Source organism: Salvia miltiorrhiza, chromosome 1 (assembly GCF_028751815.1).
Source record: "Salvia miltiorrhiza cultivar Shanhuang (shh) chromosome 1, IMPLAD_Smil_shh, whole genome shotgun sequence".
In the NCBI taxonomy this organism is placed as follows: domain Eukaryota; kingdom Viridiplantae; phylum Streptophyta; class Magnoliopsida; order Lamiales; family Lamiaceae; genus Salvia; species Salvia miltiorrhiza.
In genome coordinates this window covers 49,297,558-49,322,374 of record NC_080387.1, presented here as the reverse complement: position 1 = coordinate 49,322,374, position 24,817 = coordinate 49,297,558, and the positions used below count along the sequence as shown (strand labels likewise).

At 36.2% G+C, this 24,817-nt stretch overlaps 3 protein-coding genes across 5 annotated transcripts; 2 read left to right on the top strand and 1 right to left on the bottom strand.

The window, feature by feature from the left end:
* Positions 1–1,548: 1,548 nt before the first annotated feature.
* LOC131009299 (uncharacterized) lies at positions 1,549–3,087 on the bottom strand. The gene is made up of 2 exons (XM_057936599.1): positions 2,281–3,087; positions 1,549–2,118 (listed from the first exon to the last, which is right to left on the bottom strand). The coding sequence occupies exons 1-2, from the start codon at positions 3,085–3,087 to the stop codon at positions 1,549–1,551; spliced, it is 1,377 nt and encodes a 458-aa protein (XP_057792582.1).
* Positions 3,088–8,908: 5,821 nt separating this feature from the next.
* On the top strand, positions 8,909–12,229 carry LOC130989229 (monogalactosyldiacylglycerol synthase 2, chloroplastic-like). Its single transcript, XM_057913184.1, has 9 exons — positions 8,909–9,216; positions 9,437–9,738; positions 10,296–10,468; positions 10,552–10,713; positions 10,791–10,932; positions 11,028–11,252; positions 11,324–11,386; positions 11,496–11,570; positions 11,652–12,229. Exons 2-9 carry the CDS (start codon positions 9,472–9,474, stop codon positions 11,913–11,915), a joined length of 1,371 nt encoding a protein of 456 aa, XP_057769167.1. The 5' UTR covers positions 8,909–9,216; positions 9,437–9,471; the 3' UTR covers positions 11,916–12,229.
* Positions 12,230–14,327: 2,098 nt separating this feature from the next.
* On the top strand, positions 14,328–19,333 carry LOC130989207 (bifunctional purple acid phosphatase 26-like). 3 transcript variants are annotated; one of them, XM_057913174.1, is made up of 11 exons: positions 14,394–14,511; positions 14,729–14,905; positions 14,995–15,195; positions 15,320–15,431; positions 16,139–16,365; positions 16,755–16,893; positions 16,980–17,200; positions 17,272–17,393; positions 17,473–17,634; positions 17,743–17,810; positions 18,522–19,333. In XM_057913174.1, the coding sequence occupies exons 2-10, from the start codon at positions 14,738–14,740 to the stop codon at positions 17,786–17,788; spliced, it is 1,398 nt and encodes a 465-aa protein (XP_057769157.1). In that variant the 5' UTR covers positions 14,394–14,511; positions 14,729–14,737; the 3' UTR covers positions 17,789–17,810; positions 18,522–19,333. The 3 variants fall into 3 exon arrangements, with proteins under 3 accessions (XP_057769152.1, XP_057769157.1, XP_057769148.1); XM_057913169.1 differs by lacking the exons at positions 14,394–14,511; positions 18,522–19,333 and adding an exon at positions 14,328–14,343 and having other exon boundaries at positions 17,743–17,977; XM_057913165.1 differs by lacking the exon at positions 18,522–19,333 and having other exon boundaries at positions 17,743–17,977.
* Positions 19,334–24,817: the final 5,484 nt, after the last annotated feature.

Sequence of the window (24,817 nt, the reverse complement as noted above, 5' to 3'; positions counted from 1 at the left end):
GATTAAAGTTAATTAAAACCCCAATTAAAAGCCTAATTAAAACAACTTAAAAAAAATGTGTGTGTGTGTCTCTCTCTCATCTGAATTGGAACCGTCTTGTTCACTCCATTCCATTTTAATTCATGCACATGTCCGTTGCTCTCTCTCTCTCTCAAATCCGAAACCCTAAATTTGACTCTCTTCGCCTGAAACCTCTATCTCTTCGCCTGCCGCCCCTCGTCGCCTTGTTAGGGTGTAAGCCGTCGTCCCCCTTTGTGTTCGTCTCTCACCAATTTGGCCTCCACTATCGTCCCCGATAGAAAAATCCCGGTGATGTAAACCCTTACCCAAAACAAAATCTCTCTCTTTTCGTCTTCCGCCTGTCGCCGCATTTCTCTGTGAGTTTATATCCAAAGTCTAAGGGATTTAATCGAAAGAATGTCGAGAGACTACGACGATTCTTACGATTGGGAATGAATGAGTTCGTTACATACATGAATTGAGGTCAAGGTGATCGAAGATTGATGCAGAGAACGGGCTCGCCTGGCTTTAGCCCAACAAGGTAAAGGCCCTATCATTACTCCTATGGTCTCCGATTGTGATGCTTACCCCGATTCATTTTTTCTTTGTGAGAAAAATTGGCAACACAGAGAAATGGGTGACAGCGAGTTGGCGATGTTAAAAATCCTGCTTCCTGCCTTTTTCTGGTGAGATATGTCCTAATCCCTAATTTGCTCTCCATGATCCGAATTCAGGCTGTTGCATGTGGGATTTGCAGTGATTGTACTATGTGTTATGTGTGTTTATGTAGGTCTGAAATGATGATTTAATGCTCATACATTAGGTCCCTATTTTTGGCAAAATCTATGATTGCTTTTCTTTTGAATGAGATGAAAATTTACTGATTCTTAATGGTTTCCCTGTTCTTATGGTTTGGTGTCCTTATGTCTAGTTTGATTTGGGATTGTTGGTGTTTGATGTTTGCTACTGATTGTATCTGTTGTTGGTCTGATTTGGTGTTGTTGGCTGCTATTTGTTGGTTTGATTTGGCTTGGCTGTTGTATGTTGGTTTGATTTGGTGTTGTTGGCTGCTGTTTGTTGTTGCTTATTCATTCATTCATTTACAAAATGAAACACTACAAAAAAAGTTCTTATTAGTGACATGAGGCTTGGTAGCTAATATTTGTGTCATAAAAATTAGTGGCGTTTGAAAGTGTAACTATTAGTGATTAGCTATATCATCAAATGTCACTAATTTTTGTGACACACATAATAGCTACCAAACCTCATGTCACTAATGAAACTTTTTTTTGTAGTGAAACCAACATTCATCTTTTCATTCATTTAGCTCAACATTCATTTACAAAATGAAATCATTCACACTTTTGAATGATTTAGAGCAGATCATTTACAAAAGAAATCATTCACAATTTTCAATCATTTAGAGCAGTTCATTTACAAAATGCAAACCTTCACAGTTTTTACTTACAAAATCAGTCATTCTTCATCACTTTTCTTCAACACATCACATTCTCCACTGCTCTTCATTGCAAAACGTTTCTTTCTTTTTCACATTACTTCATTTCCTTGAATTTGAAGGTGATGCACCATCACCTCAAGCTCATTTGTACATCCTGCATGCACTCCTAACACTTGCATTAGTGTATCACTAATTGATAATGCTCCATTGTCAATTAGGTAGGATATGCATTCCCTAACAAGTTCACTTGGAACTTGGAGATTCAATGAGAGCATATCCTGCCTAATTAGTGCATTCTTCCTCATATGAGGAATTTTGTAGCTATTCCTCCCTTTAACTTTCAGAATTTTAATCATGCAACTCTGTAAGCTCAAAAACACTTTGTTCAAAGTGTTTGGACTTAATTCATTGAATGAATTAATGACTGCATTCACAAGATCACCCACACTGTTACAAATTGATTCAGTTTGTAGGGACTGTATTGCCCTAAACCACCCCAGATCATTGATGTTTGTATCTGGTGAGTTTGGTGGTTGATTTATCAAATGAATATCAAAACCATCTGCTGAAGCTACAACTCTGAAATCTGGGTCTGAGTCTTGTATGTGAGGACTAGCATTATCTTGTTGTATGTTTGCTAGCATTTGCTGGCCATTTTTCTTGAATAGCAGTAACAATATGTTTTTTTAAAAAGAATGCATTCAGACTTTAAAACATAGGATTCCAAACTGCCACTGCATTAACTAAGCATACAAAGAAACTAAATGAATTTGGTACATGGTATTGTTTCATTTAGGGCAGATTTCAATCAGCCTTTGTACCTGGTTGATAAAGCAATCTTTCACAACTTCTTTGGTGATGCTTTGTATGGGCTTGAGCTCTATTGTCCCTGCATCCCTTTTTTTACCTTTTCTTTTAGCCGGCACTAATTCTGTGAATGGAAATATTCCAATCTTCCCATCAAACAAGCAGCTGCCATCATCACCAAACACTGGTCGACACACAACACACATGAACATCACTTTTTGGATGAACTTTTTGCTCTTGCATGTCCTATGTGGTTCTGTCTTTTCAGGGGTGAGGTAGAACCTTTGTGATGTTTTTGTGATGTAGAACCACTTTTCATCAATGTGGAATGTGTTGTGCATGGTTTTAAATGACAAACTCCTAACAATCCTATTCCATTCCAGAGCTTCTAAGGAAAATCGTAGCCTAAGCAACTTGTTTGGAGCCGTAAGATCAGGCTTAATTGCATTTGTATGAGCCCTGATCAGCCCAAATTGAATCCACCTACCAACTGTGGTTTTACTGCATCCAATCCCACATGCTAGCTTTCTAATTGTAGATTTTTTTGTCAAGTCTATGCTAGCAATCAATCCTAAATCAATTTCTACACGTTTTCTTCTTGGTGTTGAAGGTTTTTTACTCAAACAACTAATTACCTCACCATGATCATTTTGCTTTTTTGCAGCTGCCCAAAGTTGACTAATGGTTCGTCGTGAACTCTTCCACTTTTGCACCTCTGCAGTGAGCTTCCCTCTGCCCGGTTTGCCGTTTTTGCTCCCTTCAAGAGGGAATTGGAGAATGGCTGATCTCTCAAAGGAAGAAAGATCCTTTTTTCTAGCCATTGTAGTTTTTCTTTTGATTTTAGAAGTTAGCTTTGTGTAAATGATCTGAAATGTATGCCCTATTTATAAAGGGCTTAACTTTCTGCCCAAACTAAAAAATGAGGGAGATTTTAAAATTTCTGAAATTTTTAATGAGATGTGCGGATTCTGAAATTTTGGTTCATTATGACGCCATTTTGTTACTTTTTGATTTTTTCATGAGCTAGAGATCAGATTTAAGTGGCGCCATTTTAGTTTGGTTTGCCTATTCCATTTCTCATATCAGTTGAAAAAAAAGTACATTCATTTAATTAATGGTTAATAAAAATCAAATCAAATTAATAAAAAAATAAAGTCATAAATTTAATAAAGAAAAAAATAAAGTCTTTATTTATATTGATAAAATAGAAATATCCCTTAATCGCAAACTTAAACATGTGGACCACACTCTTTATTCTACTTAATTCATTCTCCTTAATCTCCGTGCCAAAAAGAAACATGTCATTATTAACGGGGCAGAGGGAGTACAACATAAGGAATTGGAAATTTTTGACTATTAACACATATTTATATTATAGTACTGCTGAAGAATATGTGAACCAAGGAAAAATAAATAATCAATGATGAAGAAGAAAATTAATTAGTAGAGGGTGTTTGGCTAAGCTTATTTTAAAGAGCTTATAAGCTCTTGAAGCTTATAAGATGTTTCAAGAGCTTATAAGATGTCATTTTTAAGAGCTTATAAGTTGTCAAAGTGTTTGGATAATTGAGCTTATAAGCTAGAGAGAGAATTTTTTTGCTAGAGAGAGAAAATCGAAGAAAAATGAACTTAAATGATATATGATGAAAATAATAAATTATAGTTGAAAAATATTTGTAAAATGATTGTTGCATATGAGATTATAAAAAAATAAATTGGGGTAGATAAACTTATTATTTGGAGAGCTTATAAGCTCTTGGAGCTTATAAGCTGTTAAGGAGCTTATTTTGCCAAACACTTTGAAGGAATTTATAAGCTCTTAAACAACTTATAAGCTATTTTAAAGAGCTTATAAGCTCAGCCAAACACAGTAATACTAACATTAGCTGTGGTGTCAAGTAGTCACAGACTCACAGTCAGATGCATTGAGAAAGAAGGTTGAGTTAATCATAGCTGTTGAGTGGTCACTGTGGGGCCCATTCCGGGGACACATTATCTTTAGCCTCACGTCCCCTACATTTTCTGTTGCTTTCAATTAATTAACCATCTTTAATTTTCGAGATATATAATTATATGCCACCATAAATAATATATTTCCGGTATAAGATTAAGATATATGATACGTGAGTATCAAATATCTTGGAAATGGAATGCGTTGCATTAACTTTGTTGGTCTTCGTTTATAAAAAAAAAACTTTGTTGGTCTTCGCCTAAAAACAAAAATGAAACTTTGTTGGTCTTCTTTTAACGTAGAGACTACTTGTGTGTAGATTAAATAAAATTATTTTATTAAACCTATTTTTTCCACTTAGTATGAAATTAACGATTCATTTTACTAGCATGGCAATCATTGTTTCGACTTTTAATCCATAGATATTTATGTTAATTTGATTAAATGTTGATATATTTTTTTTTTGAGAAACTGCATATACAAAAATAACTTGGTGATTAAATTAATTGTTAAGTAAGTGAGACTCAAACCCAATTCATTAAAATTGTTAAGCAAAAAATTATTTTGTTTTTATAACGTGTAACACTTTGCATTATTGGTTGAGTGACACAATGACTCGGTAATTTACCTTAATTGCTGGATTGATTCTATTTGTATTATTTTCTTTCTCTCATTAGTCATCACACAAATATCTCAGTTTTTATAGTGAGATGTCTCATTGTTTTTTATTTTTTTTCTTTTAGCAAATAACTAAAGAACTTAAATTCATTAACTAATCCACCAACTCACCCTACTCTATCTACATCTATTTTAAAAATAATACTTAAACAATCTCCACTAATTCACTTTATTTATTAATTATATATTTTTAAATTTTTGTATCCAAAATTTTTGAGATATTTATAGCCAAATGGAGGGAGTGATTTGTAATATAATCAGTTGGAGGGAGTAATTCGGAAAACGTCGGGATAAATCGAGCGAGGCTCACCTGTCTAGGGGGGTCAACAGCATAAACAGAAATGATACTTATTTTTGTAAAAATGTTGTTTTAATATTTGCAACATAGTTTTGTCTTCAACTATAAATCATGTTCCAACTTATACTGGGTTTGACGACTTTTGGATTTTTATTTGATTATATAAATTTATGGTCAAATTTATGCTCGATTTGATGCACAGTGATAATTATTAGTATTATATATATATGGAGTATTAAATTAGAGAAAAAAATTAAATATAACACATAAATATTGTAAATTTTAAAATATTTAAAATTGTATTATAAAAAATAGAGTTATACATTGATAAAATAAAAGGTTTAATATTTTATAAAATTAATTCTTAAAAATAAAAAATTACAAATAGCATGAATAATCACAATTAATATTTTAAAAAACTGCACTTGTTTTTCAGATGTGTTGCAGACCTAGTATGAACGAAGGTTAATTGTACCAGTCACAACACACAGTGTCCTAACACGCCGGTCGATCGTGTGCTTGGAACGAATGGTACTAAATAACCTATTGACACCACTCATCCCAAGATCTATCTCATCCGCATTTGGAACGAATAGTAAGAAATGACCGATTCGCACAATTCGTTTCAAGATCTATTGCGACAATACCTTGGACGAATGATACAAAATGGCCTATTTACACCATTCGCCCCAAGGTCTGTTGCGCCAACACTTGGTATAAATATTCTTATTCACACTGTTTGTCATCCCAAAAAAAAATCATAGACATGCAATTTGTTCCAACAAATTAAAGTGCATTTCATGAAAGAAAAAAAAAAAAATCACTCATCTTCTTCACCACCCAATAATCCAATTACAAATCTCACAAATAACACGAAATCTCACAAATCTAACTAAATGCTTAAGCTAACTCTCCAATGATTTAAAACGGATACCATCAGCGATGGCAGTGAATTCTAATTCTGGCCGCATATTATGGTGGAGGCTGGAGATTGTTGTCTTATTCAGCCCAATAAATCTCTACCCGCGCACTTGCTACTGATGGTATATATCGGTTATTTCGTACTACTCGTGCCAGCCCTTAGCGAGACAAATCTCGGAACGAATGACACAAATAGTGCTAATGGCTCGCATAGTTCGTACCAGTCCTTGCAGTGACATATCTCGGAACAGACAAAATAAATGGTGCTAACGGCCGCATTGACACCACCTTTCATTCATCCGATTTGTGCGACAGATCTTGAAATAGATGGTATGAATGTAATTATCTGTACCATTTCATTCTAGATCTTTATAGATTTAGAGCCCGATCTCATATTTTTCGTAGATTTGAAACTTATAGATCTCATTTATATGAGAATAGATATCGGAAAAAAGGACTAGATCTAGCGATGACGGTGCAGTGATGTAGTTTGCCGAATTATGGAGAAGAGGATGACGATAACGACATTCTATTGAATCGGATAAAAGGACTGGCGACGATTGCGACGAGAATCCACACCTTAATTAAAAGTATATAAATTCATGATCAGTGACCCTCTTCTACCGGTTACAATATTAATTATTGGCGACTAATTAAATATTAGTGGGCGACTAATTTAATATAATGTATTTTCAAATTAAAATTAATTTGAAATATTGTGTCAATTACTTTGATTTAAATAGTTTTTATTTACAAAATTGCTTTCGATTTATTTCGAAATTAATTTAAAATTGATTTCAAATCAAATATTCAATTTGAAATATTGTATTGATTCTTGACGAATTTCTGCAATTCGTCTGAAACTATAATTAAGGCGGGGACTAAAATTAATATCACAAAATTATTGAGTCTGTTAGATTAATTGTAAAACTCCAAATATTGCTGTATTTTAAACTACTATTTCCTTAAATTAGACAGGCAAAGGACTCGCAGAGCAGGGCAATATATTTTTAAAATCCAAATATTCTTGCTAGCAAGTGGCAATTTAAAATTTTTAATTAATAAAATCACCTAAAAATGCGTGAATTCTTGCTGCTAAAATCCAGACATCATAAATCACAGTGGGCCGAATCCACCTGTACAAACAAAACAATAATCCTCCCTATCATAAATTTATTCATCTAACTTTATATCAATCAAAAGCTGAAAATTGTTTTCCCATTCGGACTATTACTATTTATAATAAATATCATTTTATTTCTTATTATCATAATTTTCATGGATATAAAAGGTAGGAAAGCTATATATCATATTCATAGGGCATGTCATTATGAAATAAAGATTTGGAATGGTGTATCTTTTACGTGGTTGTAAGTTATTGTACAATTAATAATAAAGTTTATTCAAGGTTCAATTTTTGTAGGTAATTGGTTGATTGGCAGTCTTCCACCAAAATCTTGGGTCGGTTGCATTCTGTTTCCAGTTGTAAACTCTTATGAATATGATACAAACAAAAATTGGCTGCAGGATAAAATTGAAATTTTCAAGATTTAATTTTATTTTAATAGCAAGGAGAGTGAAGAAAATTGTGGGTTGGTTTACATGTGCTTCGAGAAGCTTAACGCAACTGCTCATGCCTTGCCTAGTTTGGCATACATAGTCTTGCCATGGTTCCTGAATATATTATGAAAAGTTGTTTTCATTTCGAAAAAATTAAAATTAAAATCATTATCTCATCTTATCTCGAAGAAGCATGTGCGAGTAAGTCAGGAGTTTTGACATAATAAAAGTTTGTTTAAGTTCATTCAATGGAGGTCAATAAATAAACATGTAAATTCAAGTTTGACTATATTTGTTCATTAACTTTTGAGCAGACTCGATGGCTAATTCTTGCTATAAATTTATTGGTCAAACATTCAACGTGCAAATTCTGTTTTTGATATGTACTTACAACCTTACATGTTATAACAAAATCTCATATTTTTATTAGATATATTAGATGTACTGTAGACTATGAAAAGATTGATCACATATTGATGTATTGTACTCTACGGCCCAATTTTCTTCTAGACTGGCCCAATTATTTACGGGCCAAAAGCCCAATCCAAGCATTTATAGTAGGCTCTAACACCTTTTTTTTTTTTTTTTTTTTTTTAAAGTGTAGCAGCCCACACCAAAATCTCAGGAGCCAAATCCATATACAATAAATGAAGGAACCGACATATATGTTAGCTGCAATAACTGCATGCATGTTGGAAGGAGACATTATTTGTAGTTTGTTTTTGGAATGACCGTTTCATGGTCTCGTTAGAGCATATGTACATTAATAATTAATTATATATACGGAATTTTATTTTTCATGATCAAGTATTTTTTATTATTATTATGGTCGATTAATTCAACGTAATCCCTTTAATAAGATATGAATCAAACATGTTACCTCATATTACACTATAGTATAATCATTAGCTTTGAGACATGAGATATCTCAATGTTTCAATTTGGATACATGCATGGTATTCACCCAAAAACAATGACTCAATTTCTTTTGTTTTCTATTAAAAATTATCGCAATAAATATTATTTTTCTTAAAGGTACCGCCGTAATAAAGTTCAAATATTATATTTTTGATGGGTAGAACATGGATCTAGTTAACACCCATTATCATACTTAAGTATGTGAGAAGAAAAAAAAAATGTTTTAAAAAGGAAAAAAATGGTACAAAAAAGACAAGGACGTAGCAGGAAGACCTCATCTGGGAGACAACAATTGTAAAGTCAAAACTGTAAAACGACAATCACTTTCGCCTCACTACAGATACATTGTTTAGCCTAAGAAAAGATCCGAATCTGGCAATGAACATTCTTAAACACAACTGCCAACTTGCTAACCCGATGGCGCATATTTCTCACCAAAATATTCCCTTTGGGCATAATTCCAGCATCATAAATGGCACCCTCTTCTTTATTTAACTGAAAAATAACAGCCTATTCGCCAACCGACGCTCCTCCCGCCCTTCTCTCTCTTTCTCTGCAGGTACTGCTGGAAAGAAAATTCACTGAATTTCTTAGGGTTCTTGGCGTTGTTCGATTGCGTTTAAGGTAAAGTTTGGATCTTGACAAAAGGGTTTTCAAAATCTTGTCTTGTGTTTCAAGGTTGCACATTTATTTTACATGTATACTATATGCTGTCTCTCTTTGGGAAGTTTCTTTCTCTTTTGTGTGATTATGTCAACTGTATCCAATTAGCTCTTAGGTTTTCCCTTTTACTTCATTTTGGTTAGTGTGCTGATGGTATATATATTCATCTATATACATACAGCTTCCTTCATAGATAGGAAACATATATATATATATATGGTGGTGATGAAGGCTGCCTCGCCGAGAGAATCTATAAACAAGGTGTTTGAAAGAGTTGGGGTGTACAGATTTGGAGGTAGAAGCAGCCAAAAGAGGTGTAGACATGAATATGGAGAAGAAGATGGAACCATGGAACTGCAACAGATTGCTGCTGAGAGGACCAAAAATGTGCTCATTCTCATGAGTGATACCGGGGGCGGCCACCGAGCATCGGCTGAGGCCATCAAGGATGCTTTCCTCCTTGAATATGGGGATCAATATAGGGTGAGTTTATTAAATAAGTCAAATTTGGTGGTTGTATTTTGTCTCAGTCACAATGCACGTTTGGTGTTTACTACTACAGCTTGGAAATTGGTGGTTTCTTGAACATTTTTCAGGAGGATTTTGCCATTATTGGAAAAATCAAAGTTTGGTTAGACCTTGTCTATGCAACAACATTAGAATTTGGTGCTAGAAGCTCGAAAACATTAATTAGAGTTGTATATATAAATTGGAAGATCAAATTTTGGTAGTAATTAGGATCTATCGGCTAGACCTTGTTGTGTGAAAGAACATTGGAAGATATGCTAGAAGCTCAAATTTTCATTGTGGCAGTGTTTGCAATATCTTCCATGATGAAAGCCTTTTTCCTTATTTGCTTCATATTTTAAGCTGAGACGTTGTGGTCTTGATACGTTGCTGTCACAATTCTGATCACATAGCAATCTTCTGCGATTTCTCTATTCATATATATGATGGATTTCGTTGAGTGGTAGGCATGATAAGAAATGATAGCTTTTTGCTGCATTGTGCGCACTTATCTTTTTCCTTGTGCGTGTAAGGTTTTCGTCAAGGATGTGTGGAAAGAGTACACTGGCTGGCCGTTGAATGACATGGAACGTCAGTACAAATTCATGGTTAAACACGTGCAGCTTTGGAGCCTAGCATTTCACAGCACCTCTCCAAAATGGATACACTCTGTCTATCTTGCTGCCATTGCTGCATTTTATGCCAAGTATGTGTATCTTGTCACGTTTCTTCTCAAATTTAGGCATTCGTACGAGCTTTCCTAATATATGCGCGACTTCTGTTTTGAAGGGAGGTTGAGGCTGGTCTGATGGAGTACAAGCCGGATATCATCATCAGCGTCCATCCTCTGATGCAACATATTCCGTTGTGGGTGCTCAAATGGCAAAAACTACACAAGAAAGTGATCTTTGCTACTGTCATCACAGACCTTAACACTTGCCATCGTACATGGTAACAACAAAGTTTCATTTGGATATTTCAGTACCCATGCTCAAACTCCACTAATATCAGACTGTTATCTTGTCAAGGTTTCATCCATCTGTGAATCGACTGTACTGCCCCTCAGAGGAGGTGGCAAAGAGGGCTTTGCTAGATGGTCTTCAAGAGTCTCAAATTCGAGTATTTGGCTTGCCCATTCGACCATCCTTTGTTCAAGCAGTTCTGTCCAAGGTGGATAGCAATAACTTCTCATGCTAAATTTACCATATTCGAAAGAAAAAAGTTGACACATTCTTGAATCTGAACATTTCTGTTTGTGATTGTAGGATGATTTGAGGATAGAACTCGAGATGGACCTGCAGTTGCCGGCTGTTCTGCTGATGGGGGGCGGAGAAGGCATGGGGCCGGTTAAGGAAACAGCAAAGGCTCTCTCAGAATCTCTGTTCGACACAGAACTTGAGAAGCCGATAGGCCAACTGATCATCATCTGTGGTCGTAATGAGATGCTAGCTTCCACATTGCAGTCACTTGAGTGGAAAATCCCAGTCAAGGTAACAAACTAACTAACTAACATGTAATTGTTTTTTAACTGAACTTGAACAAAAATCTTGCTTCAATTCAGATAAGAGGCTTTGAGAAGCAGATGCAGAAATGGATGGGCGCTTGCGACTGCATTATCACAAAAGTATTGCAAAATTCATCATACTCCTATCTTCACATCTCTTTTACCTCATAACGCTATATTCAAGCATGGAGTAGTTTGCATTATCATGACGCGTTCTGGATTTTCACAGGCTGGTCCTGGTACCATTGCGGAAGCATTGATACGAGGCCTTCCAATTATACTCAACGATTACATCCCCGGACAAGTAAGCAAATCTCAACATCTTTTTCTTTCTTCTCTTGTTTCAATATGTTCCCCCTCCTTAATAGTGATTTGGCAATGACAGGAAAAAGGCAATGTGCCCTACGTGGTTGAAAATGGGGCGGGTGTATTCACCAGAAACGCGAAGGAAACTGCAAGAATAGTGGCTGAGTGGTTCGGAACAAAGAAGGACGAGCTCCATAGAATGTCGGAGAATGCTGTGGAACTTGCGCAGCCTAATGCAGTGTTCGACATTGTGAGAGACCTAGACGAGCTAGCATGCCAGAGAGGCCCTCTAGCTAGCATTCCCTACATGCTGACTTCGTCTTTTTCGAGCTTAATCTGTTAGAGAAACCAGACGCAGTTGATGCAGGATGTACAGTTTGAGAGCACCAAGAATGGTGATATTCTTTCACCACTACATGCTACAAAAAGAAGAAGAAGAAGAAATCTACATTCTTTTAGGATAGAGTAGTTATTAGTAAACAGTTACTGATTTCTTGATGGTGGGAGTTCAATATTAACTCCATTTATTCACAATGGCTTTGATCTATCTGTTTCTTTTATGACAAGAGACAATCATAAAAGAGATAATCTGAAGTCGTTGCTTGAGATTCTGCTCTCACTAAATTTCATTATTGTTAAAATACTTTGCAAACCATACAGAGTATTGGTCGGAGAGTGCATCACATTTTGTTTTTTTGATTCACTTTTTCTCTGTCTAATTCCAACAAGTACATATTATATTCTTTTACTTTTGACCATTTATTTTTAATGATAGGATAAATAAATTCAAATATAAGATCTTTAACCTTAGATATTATCCATATATTTTACCGCTAGATTAATACACGCACATATTTACCATCTTCTCTTATAAATGTTCATCATTATATTATATAAATATTAGGCCAATACTCACTCATTTTGACCACCTTCTGTTGTAAACGTTCATCATATTCCTAATATTATACTGTATAAATGATAGGAATTAGGTAATTCGCAGCAATTTCAACGCATAAATGTAGTAGTGTTATTTGGACAAAATTTGTCCAAACAAGAAAATGTTAAATACTTTAAAAAATAGATTTATTTTAAATTTTTTATTCAAATTTAAAAAGTATTTAGTTAGTTTATTGCTTTCTCCACACTGTTTTTTTTAATAATTATTTTAATTTTTACTATTATTTTATAATTTTTGTACTTAAAAGTAATAAAAAATTAGGAAAATATATTATAAAAATACAATATGGAGAAAAAAATAAAAATAAATATTTTTTTATTTTGAATACATTTTTTAAATAAATATAAATTTAAAATTATTTAACCATTTTATACGGACATATATTGTCCAAATAGTATTACTGATATTTTTTTAGGACCAAAGTAAGTTTATATTAGTGAATGCAATTGAAAGCGTAAAGGCCAACCACAGGAGTTGATTTATAATTATCTTTTATATTAATTTTCAAATTTTTAAATTAATAATTGATTATTTAGGATAAATAATCTAAAGTTAGGAATTAGGACGTATAATTATTTTAAATCTCAATTTTTAATGATAGATATTAATTATAATCATATAAGAAATTATATATATATATAGGGGCGCGCTCCAGTGAGACCCCCTATTTTTCGTGTAACATGAGTACAATGAATAAGACATATAATACTAATGAACAAAACGTATATCTAATGAACAAGATGTATATACTGATGAAAAATAAAATTTAAAAAATTCGTAATGAATAAGACATATATACTGATGAACATGGCCGTATATACTGATGAACAACGCAGTATATACTGATGAATAACAAAATTTAAAATATTCTGCTCCCTCCAGGATTCGAACCCTGCGAAAAAAAATCACCCTCCAGATACAATATCAGTCATAGGATTGATAAAATAAACGCACCAGATTGTGCCCTAAATCACACTAAAATTAGGGGGTCTCATTGGAGCGGCCCCCTATATATATATATATATATATAATAATAAATTATATAAATAATACTCCCTCCGCCCATTTGATGTGACCTGCTTTTCTTTTGGATGACCTCATTCAATTTGGTTTGTTTCTTTTTTGTAATTAATTTTTATTATAATAAATATGAGGTCATACGTCATTACAAATTTTTACACTATAATTTTATTTTTGTAAATATTACTTATGTCGAAAAGAATTAGTCTAAGTGAAGAAGAGTAATAAAATAGTCAAATTAATAGCGTGAATAAAATTAGGATCTGATACGTTAACTGGAAGTAGAATAAACATTCCGCGCATGATGTTGGATGATATCACCGTTTTATCCTGAGATTCAGTGTACCACACTTTATGTCCCACTTTCAATTTTGTTTAATTTCTTATGTATATTTTCTTCAATTTCAATTTTATATGCTTTAGTTTAATTTTGTGATTTTTAACTAGGTTTTATTCCATCAATTTAGGGTATATAATTATTTTTTATCATTTAATTTCACTTTTATTAGCTAATAATAGGTTGATAAATTCAAAGTCATGGTATATAATTTTTAAAAATTTTATTTTTTTGAAATAAAACTTCAATATAATTCATAGTATTATAATAAATTTTATTTTTATAAAAAATATTTTTTTAAATAATAGATGTAAGCATGGGACATAGTGGCACACATAAGATTGTGGGACACTGGATCTCATCTCCCTGGGCCCCGTCTCGGAATGTGCACTCCTAGTCCTCACCATATATACTTGTTGCCACATTTCCTCATCGCAGCAAAACTACCTATTTCAGGTACGTCTACCTTCCCATTCTAATATCATTCCTTCTACACTTAATCGTGATTTTGATTAATCTATATATGATTTTGATTGCTATAGGTTCTTAAATTACCAGAAGCTTTTGATTTTGAATTCAAATGTTGAAGGCTATATCAATTTAGTGAGCGACTGAGGTTTTAAGGTACTCTAATCATTCGAAACAAGCATATATACACGACTGTCTAAAATATGAGATCAAGCTAACTTAATCTAGACGGTGATCACCAAATCCAAATCTTTGTCTTTCGCTTCTGATTTAATTTATTACTATATGGAAAGAGCAGTCTTTGCTAGTGAGTTTTAGTCTCTATCTGCTTTCGGATTCGTTGCACATATAAGTTAATGCAGACCGTGTTTAGGAACAAGCAATGCTGATTGAACTACTACTGCTTTTCTCATCTGTTGCGTTGAGCTGCGTTTGCAATGGCAATGCCGGTGTGACTAGTGCATTTGTACGCAATGAGTGGCCATCACTCGATATCTCTTTAGACGATCAAGTTATTGCAGCGCCTAAAGGTTACAATGCACCGCAACAGGTGATCTATAGTAGAAATATGCTCCAATGTTGATTCTTCTTCAGCTGTTTGGTCATCCTTTCTGTTCTTAGGCAGTTACTGTTTTTCAGGTTCACATCACACAGGGCGACTATGATGGGAAGGCTGTGATCATTTCATGGATTACAGCTGATGGGCCGGGCTCCAACAAAGTTCGATATGGCTTAGCAGATGGAGAATATCATCTTACTGTCGAGGGAACCCTGCAAAACTATACCTTCTCCAACTATACATCTGGATATATTCATCACTGCCTCGTTGATGGTCTTCAGGTAGCTAGCCGTGTGATTAGGAGTGGCATTTCGATATTTCACATCCAATATTTTGCAAATGAAAGCAACCAGCATGTTCTTTCCATCATCAAAAAACTGAAATAGGTGTTTTGGGTTGTTGCAGTTTGACACCAAGTATTACTATGAGATTGAGGGTGGTAATTCTTCTAGAAGATTTTGGTTTCGCACACCACCACCAATTCATCCAGATGCTCCTTACAAATTTGGAATAATTGGTCAGTATTTCTTTTATTGCATTTTAAATATTGGATACTCTGCAGCAAATTCAGCAATGGATTTTATGTCTTGAAAAAATGAAAAGATCAAGTTTTTTGTATGACAGTGGAGTCCTGTTTGTTTTAATCATCTCAAATTGTGATTTCAAAAGTTATATGTGGCTGTTTCTCTCTGGCTAGACCATTACGATTCATATCAGCATAGAGCATCTTATATTTCCATGCAGAACATAATCCGGATCAGCAATTTATAAATTTGTTTAATTATCTAGCACTGATAAAAGTTGGAAAATTAAATGAACTGTGTGTGTGTATAAAAAAGAATAAAAAATATACATTTACAAGGTTTTGAAGATTAAGGAAATATCGAAAAAATCTTTATAGAAATGAAAATAATTTTCCAGTGGTTAAGTGGTGCAACAAACAGATATCTTTACTTCAAGTCAAGGCACAATAAACAGCAATAAAGATGTACTATCAAGTTTCCGAGTCTTTGTAAGTGGCAACACTGTAAGATGTGGAGACATGATTTCTGGTGTTATTATCAAGCCGCTAGTATGATTTCCTTAGTTTTGCCCTTGTAGGCTTGTAGCAATTATCGGCTTATATTTACACGCACACACTAGTTGTTCTATAGTGATCCATGGCTGTCTTGCAAATTGTTGATAGAGCAATGCCCATCTCTACACCATGTATTGTCAATTCAGGTGATCTTGGACAGACATACAATTCTCTTTCAACCCTTGAGCATAGCATCCAGCTTGGTGAAGAGACTATCTTATATGTTGGAGATCTTTCCTACGCTGATAGGTATCAATATCGTGATGTTGGCATCCGCTGGGATTCCTGGGGTCGTTTAGCTGAACGTAGTGCAGCATATCAGCCATGGATCTGGGTGGCTGGAAATCACGAAATAGAATACTTCCCATACATGGTAAAACATGGAACCAAATCTTCTCAAACTGTTTTTAATCTTTTCAAGATATTTTAACTCATTGGCATATTTGCTTTCCTGATTTACTCTGTTCCTGCTCTGGTTTCGCTCACGTGACTACCAAAGAATGTTTACTCTGTTCACTCTACTTGTTCTTTTAATTATTGCTTTAGCAACAGCAAAGGTATAATTAATTGGAGCAATGTGTGAGGCATTTATTCCATTTCCTCCACAAATTTTATTCAGTTACCTCGTTGATTTCTAATCACTTTACTCTCTACATCATAGTATGATTTTGGTAGTTATGATATGAACAAACACAACTAGGCTCCATTTCCATAGGATTTCATGATCTCTGCTTGTGACCTGCTTCTTTTCCTGATGTTCAGGGGGAGGTTATTCCTTTCAGAAATTATATTTACAGATACCCTACTCCTTATCGTTATAGTGGAAGCAGTAATCCCCTCTGGTATGCCGTGAGACGGGCGTCTGCTCATATTATTGTCCTGTCCAGCTATTCCCCATACGGTAATCGAGTATTTCAACATTCTTATTTTCATATATCTGATGCCTATCTATAAGACTCGAGCGTTCCTATATATGCATGATTGCAGTAAAGCATACACCTCAGTGGTTATGGCTTAAAGAAGAGTTTGAAAGGGTTGACAGGAAGAAGACTCCTTGGCTCATTGTTGTGATGCACGTCCCAATGTACAATAGTTATATATCTCATTTCATGGAGGGAGAAAGCATGAGAGTTGTGTTCGAGAGCTGGTTTTGCCGCTATAAAGTTGATCTGGTTCTTGCTGGTCACGTCCACGCTTATGAGAGATCGGTTTGCCTCTTATCCAAGTGTCATAAAACTCTAGAGATAGATCAACAATTAAACTCTTTTTCTTGTGTCAGTACCGCATCTCAAACATAAAATACAACGTATCAAGCGGCACTTCATATGCTGCACTTGACGAATCAGCTCCTGTTTACATAAATGTCGGGGATGGCGGAAACAAAGGGGGTCTTGCTATGAGGTATATTTGCAATTTGCAATGCATGGTGTATTGATATGCACGTTTATTTCACTATAACATGAATACCTTGCGCTTGCAGCTTCAAGTATCCCCAGCCAAATTACTGCGCCTTTCGGGAAGCCAGCTACGGACATTCGACGTTGGAGATTAAAAACAGAACACTCGCGTTTTACCATTGGAATCGGAATGATGATGGGAAACGAGTGCCCACAGATCATATGCTGCTGCACAACCAGTACTGGTGAGTGGTGACTGCATATTCTTCTCAACTTTCATTGGTTTCTTGTAGCACTGCATTTATAATTATATCATTAAATTTTGTCTCTGATTTTAGTTTGTGGTGGTGCAGGATGTCAAATGGGCGAAGAAGAAAACAGAAGAAAATCAATCAGTAGCGCTTAAGTGTTCGTTCTACATGTAAGACGGTGGAATACAAATATTTCCCTTCTTTTTGCACTTTTTTCACACGTTTGGAAAATTTTCTTAGGAAAGAGAAGATAATTTTTCCATTTTTTCCTTTTAGGTTAAATGCATGTAATATTACTCCCTTTGTCTCACTTATGTTGAGACACATTTTTTTTTAGTGTTCCAATCTATCTTGAGACATTTCTTTATTTGACAAAAAATTTACAATTTATTCACATTTTCACTTTTTCACCTATATACAAAACACTACTTTTTTAATTTTTGTGCAAAAAAAAAAGGTTTCAAGATAGTTGGGATGAAGGGAGTACAAGTTATGGCCGAATACACTTTGTCCACGAACTTTAAAATTTTCATTTTTTTTATCACAAACTTTCATATTTGTTCAATTTTAATGCCGTTTTCATTTTCTCCCAATTCTAAATCAATATGGCGCTGATGTGGTTCGTCGGCACGTGCCACATTTGTTGTTGTCGGGTGACTTAATTGCAATGTTTGACTCTTAAAATTTTCACTTTCTACCTCTATAAATAATAGATCATTTCATTTCATTTTCAAACAATTCTCTACACTTTCTTCCTACTCTTATTTGTAAAAGTTCTTTCACCTCAATTATGGATGAAAATTTCAAGCAATGATGGAACACTCACCCACAAAATTCCAACTCCGGCAATTCCTCGGGTGGCATTCTCGTCTTTCTCGCAGGAATTTATCTCGGCTCCTACAACGGATCTTGAAGGCATCAACTTGGATGCCAATTTTGATGAGGAGATGACGGCGGCGACGACGAACCTTGAAGTGGAGGAGATATCGGCGCTGGTGTCCACCAAACAACGAGGTGGATACACTCCGGCCGAAACCACACTCGTTTGTTGTCTATACGCGGAGGCAACATGCGACTCCGTGAAAGGTGCCGACCAAAAGGGAGCTACGTATTAGGGCGCCATCGTCAAAAAGTACAACATGCAATGACTGCCCAATATCATTCCACGCGACGTCAAGCAAATAAAGTCGCATTTCCAACTAGTTCAAAGGGATGTAAATCTGTGGGAGTCAACATACGACAAGTGTCGCAAGAATTGGGGCTCCGACATGAGCGATGGCCAAATCATTGCTTAAGCCGAACAGATGTACGCTGTCGAGCATGGTAGTGTGTTCAAGTATCCACATGCTTGGAGGGTACTGCGCGAAACTCAAAAGTTCGCGTCTTTTGGCGAGGATGTCTATTCCTCAAAGCGTTCAAAGGGCTCATGCGAAGGCTACACAACGACCGAGAGCGAGCCAAGCATCTCTACACGGCCCCAAGGCCAAAAGGCAGTGAAAAGGGACAAGGGAAAATGCAAGAAGGTGGAGTCGTCGTTGGAGCAAAAACGCGCAGTGGAGGCTATGGAAAATATGGTCAAGGTCATGAGAGTTTTCTCTCAAGGACATCTCTACTATGAATCCGGACGAATTGAAGTTTCACTTGAAGAAGGTGGATGAAATCAAACGCCGCAATGATCTTTAAATTTTTAGGTTGTTTATGTTTTTTTTTTTTATTTCAATTAAGTTAGGATTTCCCTTTTATTGTAATGCAATTTTAAATTTCAATCAATGTAGGGTTAACTTTTAGTTTGAATTAAGCTAGGATTTCCTTTTTACTGTAATGCAGTTTGAAATTTCAATGAATGTATGATGAACTTTCAGTTTTAATAAAAAAATAATATTAAAAATAAATTTAAAATAAAAAACAAAATTAAAAAGTTGTTGGGAACTCTGTGGAATATCCTAATCCTTGTTTTGATGATACCAAAATTCATAGGTCGTAATTGTAATAGACTAGAATTGTTTTGAACTCAAGTGTTAGAGTTCGGTTCTAGTTTAGTTTGCGGTGTCGAAGACTGAAGAACGAAGGACTGAAGACTGAAGATACCAATTGAAGTATCATTTGAAGAATCAGTTAGGAACTGATTACTTAATGCGTGCCCCAGACTGATACTAAAGACAAGTATCAGTTGATCATTCTTCCTCGGACTGATCTTCCAACGTTCAAAGGAAGCCACGTACTCACAAGAGTACAGCCGCATTAAATGCAGAGATCTCAGGATCTTATCTCTGCAGAGGTCATTCCTATTTGGTGGTTACTTTATCAGAGACGTCACATCTCCTGTCCCTCAGGAGAGCCGTTTCCACCAGACAAGGAACCTCGAAGATTGAAGCCTCAACCCAAATTCGAATTGCTCTCCAACGGAAGAAATCTTGAGGACGCTCTACGCCAACGGATCTATTCAAGAGTTCTCCTACAAATAGTGCTCGAGGATCAACTTCAATCTTCACCGATTCAACGACATAAGCTGAAGCTTTGCCGAAATTGCTACTCAGCCTAAAGCTTAACCTCCCCAAAGCTTGAATCGAAGAAGAAAATTCCAAAGCCAAAATCAGTCACTGTTGATTACATACATTCTCTTAGATCTTAGGCAAACCTCTGTTTACACAGAAGCCAAGGTCAAACTTGCTACAAAGAACTTGTTCTTTGCAGTATAGTTGGCACTCGTTCAAACCTCCTTTCCAAAAGAAAGATTTGAGTGTTTTGAGTGATTCGGAGGCCAGAAGGGTTTTCTGTCTCTGAGAGTCTTAGTGCGGGTTGTGCTAAGCAAGAGAAATCCGACGCGAGTGAAGCGTGGGTACTGAAGAAGGATTTTCTTCAGTGGTACGGTTGTGTGCACTCGGCAAGCACACGGTTTGATTTGCAGTGCACCTGTTAAGCACTTGCGGAGTGGATTGTTGGTCTGATCAACTGACCGTGGATGTAGGAAAGGGTTTTTCCGAACCACGTAAAAGTCTCTGTGTTGTTTATCGCTTTCAGTTTTACATTCCTAATTGTGTTGTTTCAATTGATAAACTGAATACTGATTAACGGCAAAGAGAAACCTAAGACCAACAACGTGCTCTACCGAGGCTATTGCGAAACTAAGTTTAATTTCCGCTGCGTATGATATCAGTCTGACTGATCTATCTTTTAATAGTCAGGAAGAGTGTTATCATCTCTGTTTTAGCAAACTCGACTAAAGCCCATAAGTGCATCAGTTAAGTTACAGTAGCTTAACTGATAACTTCTTACTGAAGAGCGTTCAGTATCAGTCGTCAACCCTGTTTGGTCAAAACTGTTTTCAGTCAACATGTGTCTTTGTTTGTGTGTAAAGTTTCGTTTAGATCTCTATCTTGAGATCCATCTGATTGAGGATTTTGTGAAAATAGCCCATATGTGTATTCCTCCCCCCCCCCCCCATACACCTATTCGAGACCCCCCGGGACCTAACAAAAGTTAAGTAAGAGGTTCTTCCACTATGAAGGATGAGCTCTTAAATGGTGAGGACTACTTTTAAAAGCCCATTTTGGCACTCTATCATGGATGCTCTTAGAGCATCTCCAATGCATGATGTTTTAGGGGGTGTCTTAGATGGTGGTCCCCACCTAAGACACACCCCTCTCCAATGCATTGGTGCTTAGAGAGTGTCTTAGATCTCCATTTCCATAAAATTCATATTTCTACACTTTTATTTTTAAATTCCCAATTTCATTAAAAATAAAATTAAACATTACAATAATTAAAATAAAATTAAAAACATAATTAAAATACGATAATAAAATAAAAAATAACAATAATCTCCTTTTGGAAACGGGCGAAGTGGGACTTGAGATGATCCGGCTTTTGCGGCGGTGCTCCCGACTCATTGAGCGTGTTGAACTTCTCCGCGATTGCTCCCCAATATTGGAGCAACTTTTGGGAAGTCCCCAAAATAGGATTGTGGGTTGCCTCCGCCCACAAGATTGCCACGAGCTCGGACTCCTCGCTAGAATATGAAGCGCGGGTGCCCTTGGCTTTCGGCCTCCTCGCCTCCGGCTCTTCTTGGACATTGGCGTTCGCCGCCGGCGTGGGAAGATTTCCCGCAGCCAAGACATTGGAGGCTTGCGAAAATGGAGCAAATCCCATCATTGGAAGTCTCGAACCGCCTTGTTGCTAGAGGTATTCATCGAATTCACGATCCATTACAGGCAAAATGTAGAAGAGAGAATTGTTGTTGGGATCTAAATTTTTTTACAGAGAGTGAATTTGATATTGTGGAAGAGTGGTATTTATAGAAGGGAAAAAAGAAAAAAAAAAGAAAAAAAAAAACAAAAAATAGCCATTTAAAGCAACGGTCGAAATTTTTTTAAAAAAAATATTGCAACGGCTTTTTCAAATTTAAAAAACCGAATTTTGATTTTTTTTTAATTGGGCGCGTTCTCCGGACGCGCCACACCCTTCTTGCCTTCGACCCGTGTCTTGGCTAAGACACAGCCTCGCATCAGCCCGCGTCTCCAGTGCGGCGCCCTTCTCTTCGACTCGGATCGACACTCCACTCGACACGTCGAGTGGAGATGCTCTAATGGGCTTTGATGTGGCAAATTGCGTTCCATAAGTATATGTGGACTGTGGACACGCGCACGTTCACGTATGTTTAATGATAATAATTGAGTGGAGTTAGGGGCGCAGTCACACTGGGGCCAGGGGGCTCGTGGTCCCTCCAGATTTTTAATTTTTATTGTTTTAGTTGTTGTATACTTGTATTTATTTGTTAATGTAAGGTTAAGTAATGATTTAAGCTTTATTTTGGATTTATAATAGGTGATGTTTTTTATTTTTTAAATTAAAATTTATAATTTTGTTACTTTGAATTATTTTAATTTTGTAGCTATTATTGATTGTTTGTTTAATTATTGTTCAACAAATTAAATTATTTTATTTCTATATGATATTGTGTAACATTATTAAAGAGTATTTAATTATATGAAATACGAATATGCAGGTATATCATTAGGAACATTTTTTTTTTCTTTTCATTTTTATTACTGAAGTTCTTAACACAACTTAAGAGTTGATTGTAAATATTTACTGTTGTAATATTGCTAATAAAATTATTATATATATATATATATATATAGTTTTAATAATATAAAAAATGGAAGAGGTTTATTATGAGGTGATTGTGTTTAAATTTAATATTGATATACCATGGTTGATTAAGTTCTAAAAAAATCATTTTTTATAAGTTTTTATTTTACTTATGACTCTTTATAATTGAGCCTCTTAATATTATTTCTGGCACCGTTCAAATATTCAGATATTGGATTCAGTGGAATATGCTTGGCACGACGAAAATCAAACCACTTGATTTATTTATGACTCAATGAGAATCAATTAAACCAACAACTCAAAAAATTTAGCGTGCGTGTGTTGGTGAAGCAATAAGGGATTAATGACTAAGGTCAACGGTATTAGATTCGAGATCTATGTGGTGCGACTTATAAATTTTTTTTATTTAATACTGTTAGTTAAAAAAAAGGGTTAAGTACCAATTCCCCCCCCCCAACGTTGGGGCCCCTATCGCGTATAGGACCCTATAGTCAGGGTAGGCGCTGTTTACTACCTCAACGTGGCTAAACCTAAGCAAATCCCCCCCTCCCCTGAGTTTTAACGGCCCCAAACGCCGTTTTTTAATTTTTTTTTTAATGAAGGTGGCCCCATTTTCTCTCTCCTGCAAATCCCCAACCTCCGCAAATCCTAAGCAAATCCCCAACCTCCGCTGCCGCTTCCTCCGCCACCGCCAGCTCAGCCCTTCTATCTCTCCAGCACATATCATTCAATGAGCGGCCATGGAGGACCGCCGCTGCTGCCATTTTCGTCCTCTTTCGCGACCGGCGGCGTCTGAACTTCGGCCGCGCCGTCCCGTTCGGCGGTGTCTCGATCTCTCTCTTCTCCTCAGGTCTCGGCAACAGCAGTCAAGGAGAGGCTGCTGCCTCGCTCCTCGAACGCCTGCACCACTTCTCGTTGCCACTGACGTCTGTGCCGCCTCGCCTTCGCCCAGCCCCAGTCGCCGCCGCCTCTCCCAGTCGGACATGAAGCCCCAGAAACGAAAAGGAACCCTCCCCACCCTTCGACTCTCAACAACCCAAACCAAGATAAGTAAAGGAATTTCAGATTTTAAAAAAATTGAATCTCGCGTTGTTTTCGAATTTTATTGAAACGTGAGTCTTTGGGTAAATCTGTTCTCATGGTTTGTTTGTCTCTCGAATTGTGAAGAGTCCGATGAGCGGCGGTGAAAGGCATGGCTGGCGGTGGCGGGGGAAGCACCGGGAGGTTTGGGAAAGGGATGTCTGGTGGCGGTGAAAGGTAGGTGTCGTAGAGCCACTGGCAGAGGGAGACGTTGGCGGAGCCGGAGGAGGCCGCAGAGAAGCCGCAGAGAGGGAGGAGTAGGCGGCGGAGGAGATGAGAAGGGAGCAGGCAGGGCAGTCGGTGTCGACGAGGGAGGGAGGAGTGGCCCACTCTTAATTAGAAATTAAAAAAAAATTTAAAAACTAACGGTGTTAAGCACCGTTAAAACGCGGGGGGGGGGGGGGGATTTGCTTAGGTTTAGCCACGTTGAGGTAGTAAATAGCGCTTACCCTGACTATAGGGTCCTATACGCGATAGGGGCCCCAACGTTGGGGGGGCTTTGGTACTTAACCCTAAAAAAAACAACTCAAAAAATTCAATGACCCAATTTTAGTTTTGACTATTTTTAGGATTTTTCAAAAATTGAAAGAATTTGAAGCAAATTATATAATATGTATGGTACTGATGACTACATTACAAAATACAAATACAGGAACTAGATTTGGAGAGTATATTACGTAGGGGGAATTTAGATTTCTTATTCCACAATATAAAACTGTACTCCCTCCGTCCGCCAAGATTATGTCACAATTACTATATCGGGCGTCCGCCAAGATTATGTCACTTTCCTTTTATGGCAATGGTCCCACCATCCTCTTTAATATTTTATCCTTACTAACACTCTTTATTTACAAAAAAATCATTCAAAATTCAATCTCAACCACTCATTTCATAAAGTGGTGGGACCCTTTCTCCACTACAATCATCACCAAATTTATTAAATCCCGTGCCCAAGCAAATTGCCATAATCTTGGCGGACGAATGG